At 38.4% G+C, this 13,380-nt stretch overlaps 1 protein-coding gene across 1 annotated transcript in view; it reads right to left on the bottom strand.

The window, feature by feature from the left end:
• DOCK2 (dedicator of cytokinesis 2) overlaps positions 1-13,380 on the bottom strand; it is an 816,002-nt gene that overhangs the window by 559,053 nt on the left and 243,569 nt on the right. The window contains exons 15-17 of the mRNA XM_063447503.1: positions 13,011-13,109; positions 4,052-4,124; positions 528-631 (exon numbers count right to left, since the gene is read on the bottom strand). Of these exons, the coding sequence (XP_063303573.1) occupies positions 528-631; positions 4,052-4,124; positions 13,011-13,109 (276 nt within the window). The remainder of the gene's footprint in view (positions 1-527; positions 632-4,051; positions 4,125-13,010; positions 13,110-13,380) is intronic.

Here is a 13,380-nt window from a genome sequence, read left to right as displayed (position 1 = left end):
TGTCACAGAAAAGACGGTACTGTGAGACATTTCCATAAAGCAGCATCCACGCCAGGTTATACCACATGGCAAATGTACTAGACATCTTTAAAGGGGAATATACACAATCTTATTAAATATGCTATGTTATTGTAAGTATTTTATTTATTTAATAAAAGTTTAACATAATACTATTGGAATTAAAACTCTGGAGTAACATGGCTTTAAAAAAAAAACCTTAATTTACATCTCTCTGCTCCTGTTTTAAATGTTTACATTTATATCTATTACAAAGCAAAGGACAAGGAACAATATACAGAGATTGGTAACAAATCCAACCGGTTTGTATTTTATCAATAAACCAGATAGGGTTTGATTACCAGTGTACAAAACTGGTGCTTTACTATAATAGATAAGTATCAGTAATGCCATGGAAGTTTATACACTGACAGCCCTGTGCATAATCTAACTATAAATGCCATGTTTGTAGGTATCTTTACACTGGTTTGAATATATCTACGGGTAATTAAAGTTTGTATCTGCATTACCTTTAACACCACTAAATCATGACAGCCATCCTGAAGTGTTGTACCATCATCCTTCATGAGCTTTACATATGCCATGGCAAAGTTCCGTTCTCCTTTGTCTTTAGCTACAAAGCACAACATTGACATCAATAAATATGAATAATATATATATTTTTATAAAATCTTTTATACAGTCTATAGTCTCTTTGTATAGAAGTTTGTCTTTGCCTCTGGTGTAGACATAAAGTCCATAGCTGTGATTACTAATAACAAAAACAAAAAGTGTTTAAGTCAATACATAGGTCATAATTTTGCCAATTTTCCAGCATGAGGGACTTAACATCCTCTTTAAAACTAGAGGCATAATATAAATGGTGTGTTTAGTATTCATATTATGAGAGAACATGCCAGAGCAGAGCATGACACAGAAAAGCAATAGATACAAAATAACTATGTCAATTGGGGACATTTAGAAAAGCATGAGAAAGAATACGAGAATAAAAAGGGAACAAGAAATGAATAGTAGAAAGATGGTAAATACCAAAGTAAAATAAAAGCTGCAATTTAAAAAAAATTGTCCAGAGGCTATAATATATAACATTTTCAAATTAGTTACATAAAAAGGGCACATAATTCGGAATACATGAAATTACAAAAGGATAAATAGATTGGGTAGCACCCCCCCCCCCCCTCCTTAGAGAAAAAAAATGGGAAAGAAGCTCCCAATCAACCTGGTATAGAGAAAAGAAGGACAATAATAAGGATATACCTATAGATATGTCCAAGTGTAGAGAAAAAGGTATCTAAAAATAAAGCATACTAATGTTGGGAAACTAGTAGAATATGTATCCTAGCATAAACAGTGAAACACTGTAACTTTATTAAACCAACTATAGAAAGGATACAAAATATCAGTTTCCAGAGAATGCTTGATTACTGAAAAAATCCCAAGTGGATATATCTTAATGCCCAGGTAGAAATTAAAGCATATTAAACACTGGAGAATCCAAATATTCCTATTGGGCAATCCACAGAGGAACGAAAAAAAGTAAAGAATGATACCTTTAAATCTTATAGAAGTTGAGCAAGTGGGATAGAGGCAGAGTGGCACAGTATGGAAAAGGACACAGAGTGTCCGTTAATCAGTAGCTAAAGGATAGGCTCTAAACTATCATTACATGATAGGATAGAGCATGTATATAATATGGAGGATAGACAAAAAACTATCATAGAGTGAAAGGTTAGATCAATAGTAGAGTAAAGGGTAAAGTACCCAAAAAACCCGCTGGTTCTAATCTCTCCTATACACTCCCCCCAACACCTTCGTGGGTGTTCTATCCTTGCTAAATGGCTATGCTCTGTCCCATAAAAACTGCCGTTGCTACACTAGTACAGCTTCTTAAGAAAAGTAAATAAACATAAATTAAAACAACGAAAAAGAAAAATAAGTGGTAATCAAAAGGGGATTCCCTCGTGCATAGTGCTGGGTGAGTGCTCAGTGAGTGAGGGATCCACTGTAGAAACCCGACGCGCGTTTCGGAGTGCTAGACTCCTTCGTCAGGGGCTGAGAATTGCCGCCCGATCTCCCCCCGGTATTTAAATATAGGCTAGCCAATCAGCAGGGTTCCATCATTAATGACGTGTCGCTATGCGGTCACGTGAAATTGCTGTGGGCGGAGTGAACCGCCGCATCAGGGTGATTGGCAGCTAGATTGCCTCCCTCTGTTCCCTGGCTAACAAAGTGTCCGAAAATGTTAGAAAATTAAATATAAGCTCCGTAAAATGGCAAGAGAGAGCTGTTAATATCTCTTACTGTTAATGTTAGGCTGATGTAAGGAAATCAGCACTTTGATTTGCAGCTGATTTCCTTACATCAGCCTAACATTAACAGTAAGAGATATTAACAGCGCTCTCTTGCCATTTTACGGAGCTTATATTTAATTTTCTAACATTTTCGGACACTTTGTTAGCAAGGGAACAGAGGGAGGCAATCTAGCTGCCAATCACCCTGATGCGGCGGTTCACTCCGCCCACAGCAAATTCACGTGACCGCATAGCGACACGTCATTAATGATGGAACCCTGCTGATTGGCTAGCCTATATTTAAATACCGGGGGGAGATCGGGCGGCAATTCTCAGCCCCTGACGAAGGAGTCTAGCACTCCGAAACGCGCGTCGGGTTTCTACAGTGGATCCCTCACTCACTGAGCACTCACCCAGCACTATGCACGAGGGAATCCCCTTTTGATTACCACTTATTTTTCTTTTTCGTTGTTTTAATTTATGTTTATTTACCTTTCTTAAGAAGCTGTACTAGTGTAGCAACGGCAGTCTTTATGGGACAGAGCATAGCCATTTAGCAAGGATAGAACACCCACGAAGGTGTTGGGGGGAGTGTATAGGAGAGATTAGAACCAGCGGGTTTTTTGGGTACTTTACCCTTTACTCTACTATTGATCTACCCTTTCACTCTATGATAGTTTTTTGTCTATCCTCCATATTATATACATGCTCTATCCTATCATGTAATGATAGTTTAGAGCCTATCCTTTAGCTACTGATTAACGGACACTCTGTGTCCTTTTCCATACTGTGCCACTCTGCCTCTATCCCACTTGCTCAACTTCTATAAGATTTAAAGGTATCATTCTTTACTTTTTTTCTTTCCTCTGTGGATTGCCCAATAGGAATATTTGGATTCTCCAGTGTTTAATATGCTTTAATTTGTACCTGGGCATTAAGATATATCCAATTGGGATTTTTTCAGTAATCAAGCATTCTCTGGAAACTGATATTTTGTATCCTTTCTATAGTTGGTTTAATAAAGTTACAGTGTTTCACTGTTTATGCTAGGATACATATTCTACTAGTTTCCCAACATTAGTATGCTTTATTTTTAGATACCTTTTTCTCTACACTTGGACATATCTATAGGTATATCCTTATTATTGTCCTTCTTTTCTCTATACCAGGTTGATTGGGAGCTTCTTTCCCATTTTTTTCTCTAAGGGGGGGGGGGGGGGGGTGCTACCCAATCTATTTATCCTTTTGTAATTTCATGTTGATATTGGGGTCCAAGCCCACTTTCAGGTGGACCTGGTACCACCATCCTGACCTTCTATCCTAGTCTCTGATTCAATAGTTTGTGGATCAGGGACGACGGGATACTATACATAGTCTTTTCAATTCGGAATACATGCCTCCCAATACTGTCCCAATTTTGCAAGACAGTAACGATGCCCCGCCACTCCAACTTTGTTCCCTGGTGTCCTGCTTTTGGGGAAACCAGTGAATCGTCCCTAAAAAGTGTAGTCTTAGTGGATCATTATAAGTGCAAGCACACTGCACTCTATACTCTGTACCAGGCTACCTGTAAGTCATGCCTTCAGTGGGCCGGCCTGCTTCATTGGCACGCAGCCTGCTAGTAAGTAAGGCATTTCGACTTCCCCTTCGGGTAGAGAAAGTGATGCACTCCTTTTACCCACTCCCACCAGCATCCAGTTTTTTGAGATGCCAATATTTTTCTGCAGTGTAATAGTACTCACATTCCTGAGATGACCTGTGTCTAAACATGAACCGGAGATGAATCCGCTGCATTTCTTCAATTGGAACTGCCACCTATAAGAGATTAAAACATTTTGTTACTTTAAATCATTATTATTATAATATTCAGGGGAGCAGCAGCAGTGTTCATCCTGGCACCCACCCACTGCCTAATTCAGGAGGAGACTTGACTGTCAGAATTTTGTTTTGTTTTTTAATCAGATTTTCTTTTTTTCATTTTCATTACTTGCATCTGTATTTATTATGTATTAGTTGGCTTTTTTGGCCTCTAAGAGGAATTAGAATAAGAAAGCTTAAGACTGATGGGTAAGTAAAATTATTTTAACAGGTATGGTTTTATTGGCCTTTCATACTACTGTAAGAATGAGAATGAGGGAGTTAGGTATAGTTCTTTACTTTTAATGAGGGATGGTGGCTATCGACTTGTGAACATCAAGCTATTTGGGAGGAAGCATGCCGCTATTTGGTGCGTGGACAATGGCATAAATTAGAGTCTCACCCAGTGCCTTTGTCGGGGGCAAACTAGGTTCTCCTGAGGATATTATAATTAGGGGCCCCACCTGCTTCCAAAGAGTGGGGGCTGGGAAGAGTACATTAGGTCCTCCCTCATTTAGTATTATAATAATGGCCCCCACCATTCCCGTGGGGGTGGGAGCCAGGGGAGGATAATACGTGCTCCCCCTTGTTCAGGGGAAGTGGGGGACATAAGGATGGCCCCCATATATTTTTTAAAAGGGACACTATAGTCACCCAGACCACTTCAGCTCAATGAAGTGGTCTGGGTGCCAGGGCCCCTAGGTTTTAACCTTTCAGATGTAAACATAGCAGTTTCAGAAAAACTGCTATGTTTACATTGCGGGGTTAATCCAACCTCTAGTGGCTGTCTTCCTGACAGCCGCTAGAGGCGCTTCTGTGATGCTGGATGCAAAATTTGCATCCAGTGTGCAGAACGTCCATAGTAAAGCATTGAGAAATGCTTTCCTATGGACTGTTTGAATGCGCGCGTGGCTCCACTTGGGAGCTGACGTTGGCGGAGGAGAAGAGGTCACCAGCGCCTAGGGAGTCTGGCGTAGGATTAATATAAGTAACTGAAGGGGTTTTAACCCTCTTCAGCACCACGGGAGGGGGGCCCTGAGGGTGGGGGGTCCTAAGGATGCTATAGTGTCAGGCAAACGAGTTTGTTTTCCTGACACTATAGTGATTATTTAATATTCCCACTCCTAGCCATCGGTGGAGTAATATTTTCACCCTCCATTACTTATTTTAAAGTACCCCACCCGATGCCCACATGTGGTAGCAAGAGGCGAAAACAATTTCCATACGTAATTATTTCACAAACCCCTCACCCGCCCCCGCCCCCCCAAAAAATGACAGCAAATATGCCCCACACGTGTCCCATGGCAGGTGTGGGCATGAGTAGGTTTTAAACATCCTTTATAATAACATTGGGGTATTATTGACCCCCATAGGCTTTTTGTTTATTTATTTAAACTATTTAATATGGAAGCAGGCTAGCAGATACTATTTGGCTTTAGTAAACATGGGAATTGCCATTGCAGTCAGAATTCGGTCATTTTCACTGGATTTTGTTTATCCGGACACTATCTGGTGTTAAGCAGAAAAATCCTGACAGACAAACAGACAAATCCTGACAGACAAACAGTAAAACAGACAAACTCAAACACAGTCACTTAGTAAAGCAATCAACCTCAATTACAGACATGCCAACACTAGAAAGTGATGCAAAATTATCTCTGAGAATTTATTTAATTGGTTAATTGGTTAAAGTCATATTTTGCTTACCAAAAAAAATCAATAAATAGAATTAAAAGTGCCACTACAACAGAAAGGATAGAATAACATATTAGGTGCCTTGAGTTCAACGAGTAATTCTATCACCGCTTTGCCCAAGGTAATTACCATATTGAAATATCAAATTTGTACACATCTGACAAAAGACCATTTTACTGAATCTATTATTAATAAAGCTACATTTTAAGAGTCTAGGAAGCAAGCCTTACAGTCATCCCAATTTTGACAGAACTGTCACAATCTTTGGGTCCTGTCCTACCATTCCGACTTTGTTTCTTGGTGTTGTGATTTTGGGGACACCATTATACCAAAAAGTATAATGTGATTGTTTCATTAGACACGCTTGCACTGCACTTAGGGCACTAGAACCCTGAAGAGGGCTCTGAAACAGTGCTCCTTGCAAGTTCTGCTCTCAGAGGGCTTGCACGCACTCATGCCAGGCTGACCTGCCAGGAATTTTAGTTGACCTATACCCTTTCCTTTTCTCGAGAGGCCAATGTTGAAAATTATACTTTAGAACTTTTAGGATCACTGACAATATTTTAGGCTGAGTAATTTTATGTTCCAGAATATGCAAGTGTATCAACTTTTCACATCTCTCATATAAGGTAAGGAAAGAACACCATCTTGTTGATATGGTTTTCTAGTTACATTCATTTAGCTTTTACAATTGTTTATCTAGCCTTTGAGATGGGGGAAGATGTAACGATACCCTCTCAATGTTGATATGACATTTTAGAAGCTGCTTTAATTTTGATTATTTCGATTTCACAATAGATGCCCAAGACCTAAGCTGCAAATGACACTTAAACTGTGCAAAATTAAATCTGCATAGTACATATTAATGGAACACTCCAGGCACCATAACCAATACATATGTTTAGTTAATAATCCCATAAATACTGTTTCAAAATATGTTATTAATATATTATGAAGAATTTGACAAAAAGTGATCTGTGATTAATATGTAAATACAGAAACTTAATTTCCACTGCTTATTACAGATGTAAAGAGACCATTCTACTGTGAAATTACAGAAGGATGTTTTAATTAGATGATAATTTCTCTAAGCAGACCCAGTTTACAAATGTGAAAATACAAATTAGCATACTTTTTCTTGAGATGTAGAATCCTGGAGAAAGTTTTGGTACAGTACAGCAACTGAATCAAAAATGCACTGTCATGATGAAGAGACTATGACTTAAACAACAATTAAACCTATAAAGAAATGCCACTGCCCAAATACAGACACAAATACAACTCGCTATTTAGTATATATACTCACAATGAAAACATGCTTGCATTTAATTATTATATAATTTTTCATTGGGTGTATATCTACAACCAGCTTGCAAAAACTACAGTCCCAATGTCTCATCACTTGCGACAGCCTCTAGAAGACCAACCCAGTCCCTCAGGAGACCATCTGCCACCTCATCAGAAGCATGCACAGGCGTTGTAGGGAGGTCATACAGGCACGTGGAGGCCACACACACTACTGAGCCTCATTTTGACTTGTTTTAAGGACATTCCATCAAAGTTGGATCAGCCTGTAGTGTGTTTTTCCACTTTAATCCAGACCTCCATGGGTTGAAACATGTGATTTCCATTTTTTTTTTTTGTGTGATTTTGTTGTCAGCACATTCAACTATGTAAAGAACAAAGTATTTAAGAAGAATATTTAATTCATTCAGATCTAGGATGTGTTATTTTTGTGTTCCCTTTATTTTTTTGAGCAGTGTATAACTAAATCATTGATGGAATATGGAATTTGTTCTTTTAGAATTATACATAATTTGCTTAGGACATGGTTTTATATATTTCTATATAATAAAATAGATATATTTAAATCTCCATTGGGTTAATCTGGTATGCCTAGTGCAACACACAGGAATGAGGGAGTCTGACTGGTAAATGGAGACTCTCAAAACTGGATATAGGCAGAGATTTCACCAAAACTCTGTCTGAAAATATGAAATAATGAAGTTAACACCGTGGGATTAGTGTGATGAATCCAGGAGCTGGTCCATTAAAAAGGCTTTGGTAAAATTTTTAGAAGATCTAGGATGGATGGCAGTACTTATATATATGGAGTGTATACCTTTAAATCTGCTATAGACAGAATCAATCTGATACACGCCAAATGTTATACTTTATATGGAAAAGATATTGACCATTTCATGTATAGGAAAACAGTATGAGGAACCGTTTCCTAAATTGTACTGAAATTGGGTGTGAAAATTAGTGTATAATGACACAGTGATTTGTGGTGTATACACCTTTAAATCCGTATCCAAAGATCTTATAAGGTAGAGATGCAGTGCAGTTAGCTGTATTCTGTAATATAGTGCAATCAATAAAGTCCAATATATTGAAAAATAGCATCCATTATATTAAAAATGATAATAGATGAGAATTGCAAATAATACAACTTTTTATTTAGGCAAAAGTGACTGTGCCAAAAGTATACAAAGTACTAAAATCAATGAAAGTTATAAAAGTATAAAAATAACAGCCAGGGAATGTTACCAGCACATCTGTATTGGTGATTCCGATTTAACCACAGGGACCGATCTGGATGGATGTGGATAGTATGTTGCAGAAACAATTACTATCTGCCGGCTGTTCGTGAGGTTGGCATGCGTCCCAGACCTCACTCTGGGTGCTGCACGTTGTTTGCCGGTTGGTCTTAGAGTGCTCTGTGCTCGGGGGAAAAAAATAGTTGCTGGTTCCACAATCTGCGTCCGTACCCCGCTGGTTGTGATGTGGTCTAACGCGTTTCGTGGGTGTCAGCCCCACTTCATCAGACACAGGATCCTGTCTCTGATGAAGTGGGGCTGACACCCATGAAACGCGTTAGACCACATCACAGCCAGCGGGGTACGGACGCAGATTGTAGAACCAGCAGCTGTTTTTTTTCCACCGTGCACAGAGCATTCTATATTTCGCTGTATTCAGGAAATTGAAAGAAATGTAGCTGCATTCGTTTATCTTCATTTAACTAAATGATGACTTAATTCATGCCAATGTTCTGCTTTGATGCAATCCCTGCCCCATCACAGCATGGTGTATAACCTTAATTTGGCCACTAAATAGTTGTTTTTCCTGTGAGACTGACATCCAGAATTTGGAGACATTTCCACAGAGCAATTTATTCTGAGGAAAAAAAACGACACTTTGCAAATGTTAAAGGGATTCTATAAGTATATAGGGGGCACTATAGCTCCTTCTGCCCCCCCCCCCCTTGCGTTCCCCCTCCCTGAAGTAAATACATGGTTAAAAAAAAAACTTTATTTACTTAATTTAGAGAAATAAGAACAAAAAATGCCATATCCAAATAGGTTCCTTTTGAGGTTGAAACTTTCATTTGATTGATAAAACATAACTTTTAATCAAAACTATTAAAAATACAAAAATATATAATCAAAAAGAGGAAAAAAATTATAAGAAAATGAGGAAAAGAAAGAAGGCAGAAACTATGGATATTTACATAATACACTCCTATTCATAGGTATCTGGAACCAGATAATAGGATATTAGTATGTAGTTTGGCCAGTTTTACATAAGCATACTCCTACGATTGGGTATCCTTTCAACACTTATAGTCAAATTATTAGTCAAACCTCTTAAAAGTAACAGAGTATCTGCAAATGTTGCTGTTTCCTGAGAATCAGATTGAGTGAAGTGATTGTATCAATTTATCAGCTGAGGTTTGTAACTAGTGGGAATACACCCAAAGGGAAGATATTGTGCTTCCTAAAGTGTCTTTCTTATATACCCAATAATAAATTGTGATCTGGTTAAGAATTAGAGGTAGAGAGATGCTAATATAATAGCTTTTTATTCCTGGAGTTTATGTAGCACTAGTCTATACTGTGCCTTTGTGGTCATCTAATCTTCGAGGTAAACTACCTAGCTCTATTTTATTATGCTCCATGAAAACGGCTTGGTGCTCCCATTCAGCAGATGGTCAGTCTAAATATCTGTTAGGTATCTGATTGAATTAAATAGCTATCGCTTCCAGAGGTATAACTTCTGCATTTACTTACCTTACACCAGCGCCGAAGTTGCTCAGAGCTGCGTTACGGCTCCGCCTCATCCCAGATGTCTTGCAACCTCCCCATAGGAAAGCAATGAATCAATGTTTTCCTATGGGGAAAAATCGGACGTTGGTTGTCCTCATGAAGAGCGTGAGGACGTCCAGCGTTAGTTACCGGACCAAAGGTCCGTTTGATTTCAGGAAACGCCTCTGGTGGCTGTCTGAGAGACAGCCACTGGAGGCAGACTTAGTGCTGCAATTGTTAACATTGCTGTTTCTCTCTAACTGCAATGTTTAACATTGCAGCACTAAGTGCATAAAGGAAAACTGCAGTCAGACCACTTAAATAAGCTGAAGTGGTCTGGGTGCCTATAGTGTCCCTTTAAAATAAATATGCTTTTCCAAATGCTACCAGGATGACAAAACAAAGGATTGGAGACTGGGTGAGCATCTAACGGAGGAGGGAAGTGAGTTCCACAGGAACGGTGCAGCCCTCGAGAAGTCTTGAAGGCGAGCATCAGAGGAGGGAGTACGGACAGAACATAGACATAAGTCTTCAGCAGAGCGTAAGGACCAAGACGGGATATAGGGAGGATAGATAGGTGGGAGCAGCATTATGTAGAGATTTGAAAGCAAGAACCAGAATTTTAAATTTAGCCCTATATCTTACAGGAAGCCAATGTAGGGACTGACAAATGGATGATGCATGGGCGGTGCGGGCGGACAGGAAGATGAGCCTTGCCGCTGCATTCGTTATGGACTGTAACGGTGCAAGTTGGGAGCATGTAAGACCACTGAGTAGCGGATTACAGTAGTCAAGCATAGTAGAGCTGATGGTAACACCGTTGACTTGGAGGGAGACAGACACAGGAGTAGCAAAACTTGAGGGAGGAAAGGCCAGAATTGTAAAATTCTGTAACTCTTTTGGCTGTGAAAATTTGTGAATAGAATATTATTTCTACTAAATAACTAATCAAATATTTTATTTCATAAACATGACAGAATGTAATTAAAGCAAACTTAAACAGTATTTCTTTTTTATTTGGCAAGTTATGAAAATTGTAAGAATCGGGAAAAGTTCAAGCACTATAACTCATGCAGCATATCAACTATGAATTGCCTTTTTTCTAAAATGACAAGTTCATGTTTTTTAGCATGTCCTCATAACTAAAATCTTCCATTCCCCTAATTAGTATGTGTGTCCAGTGATAAACTCTACAATCTATAAGCTATTTTGGAATGACTCTGTTATAGCTTGAAATCTGATTAGGTGGAAGCCATGTTGGGAAAAAAAACTAATTTGAATGAGTTTGGTGAAAGGCCTTCTTAGAGTAGGATGAAGATGATAATAAAGAGGACAAGTACAAAGTACATATTTAAATGGAATATTATACCAATTAAATGACATAAGCCCACATCTCACCATGCAGGTTGAGACTGTGTTGGTAGAATAATACACATTTGTTATACACACAGTAAGATGACATAAAACAGAAGAGTATTATGCCCTGATTAGATCAGATAAATATGATGTGTGACTGAGTTATCGGTTGTTGATCAGACAGTGAAGCCATTAGAAAGGTGGTTAGAAAAAGGAATATTACCCCATATAGCTGAATCAAGATTGAAACATAAAAAAGTATGCGTGTGGGTTTAAATGAGACCTTTCAGCTATTTAATTAGATAATTTTGATGCGTGTTGTAGTTTAGACAGCTCACAAATTTAAGTTTATATTATTTTAGTATTAGCTTTACAAATGACTACTTTCTGTTTTGTAAATAGATACCATATTATTATTATTATTATTATTATTATTATTATTATTATTATTATTATTATTATTATTATCACCATTTATATAGCGCCAACATATTCCATAGCGCTTTACAATATTATTAGAGGGGGGATTTAACTATAAATAGGACAATTACAGGAAAACGTACAGAAACGATAGGTTGAAGAGGGCCCTGCTCAGACGGGCCCTGCTTACAGTCTATAGGAGGTGGGGTATAAAACACATTAGGACAGGAAATAGCAATCAAATTAGGTGGGAGTGAAGCAGAGTCCTGCAAGCGTGAGTTGGCTGTACGGGTGCGATCAGCGGACAGAAGAAGGTCACGGACAGAACAGAGAGACCGAGAAGGGGCATACCTATAGATCTGTGAGGAGATATAAGAGGGGCTAAGATTGTTCAGTGCTTTATAGGTATGGGTTAGCACTTTGAATTGACTCCTAAAGCATACAGGAAGCCAATGTAAGGACTGACATAGGGGTGAGGTGTTAGAGGACCGACTAGAGAGGAAAATCAGTCTGGAGGCAGCATTCATTACTGACTGTAGTGGGGCAATACGGCTATTGGGAAGACCAATTAGGAGAGAGTGACAATAGTCCATGCCCATCAACATAGATTACTAGAGCATGGACTAGCTCTCTAGTAGCATCTTGTGCAAGAAAGGGGCGGATTCGGGTGATGTTTTTAAGGTGGAATTGCCATGATTTGACAACAGACCAGATGTGAGGCTCAAAATCAAAAGTAACACCAAGACAACATGCTTGTAAGGATGGGATGATATGGATACCACCAATCTGAAGGGAGAGCGAGAGAGGAGGATTAATATTAGTGGTAGGAAAGACAGAAAGTTCTGTTTTGGAAAGATTCAGTTTTAGAAAGCGGGAGGACATCCAATCAGAGATAGAAGAAATACATACAAAACTACATACATACATTCACATAACAAACCACGACATTATGCAAAAAATAATTTGAATCGGGTGTTCATGCCAGTAGCTATATTATATATCTGCTTTACTTCAAAGACAATAATTTTTGCTGCAGTGTTTTGAATATTATTACCATCAATAAACATTTTATAGCATCTGTGTTCCTTCAAGGAGAATGCACGTGAAACTTAAGGTGTTGATTGAATTGCCCGGTAAAGCCACCAGATCTGTTATTGCATTGACATTTTTATGTTGTGTGTCTATTTAGTGTTGTTCAGTTAGATGAGATACACATGATTTGTGTTATTCTGAAAATGACTGCCAGCAGGATTGTAGAAAATAGTGAATTTTTTGACACATCTTTTACCTTTATGGTTTCCATCCATCGGGGCTGCTTAATCTGATAGTAGAGTACTGATCTATATTCACTCACTGGTTTGTCTCCAGCTCCCATGCAAATCGCATTCTAACCACATAACAAAAGATACATAGTTCACAGTTTAGAGTGTAGCAAGGAAACATTAATAAACACCAATTCTATACAATGCTTGTAAATATTTTAGACTGACTTTTTTAAAGGAATCCTAATATTAAAACATCAGCATATACTCATATATATTTAAAGGTACATTTTATGCACAAAAACAACTACAAGAATAGACCCTGTCTCTTTACTTGGATACTGTAAAACATAGCTGTTTCTGAGAACAAGCCTCCCCTGACAGCCACTAGAGTAA

This window comes from Pelobates fuscus, chromosome 3 (assembly GCF_036172605.1).
Source record: "Pelobates fuscus isolate aPelFus1 chromosome 3, aPelFus1.pri, whole genome shotgun sequence".
NCBI lineage: Eukaryota > Metazoa > Chordata > Amphibia > Anura > Pelobatidae > Pelobates > Pelobates fuscus.
Note: the sequence above shows the minus strand (reverse complement) of the source record. Positions and strands in the feature narration are given on the sequence as shown.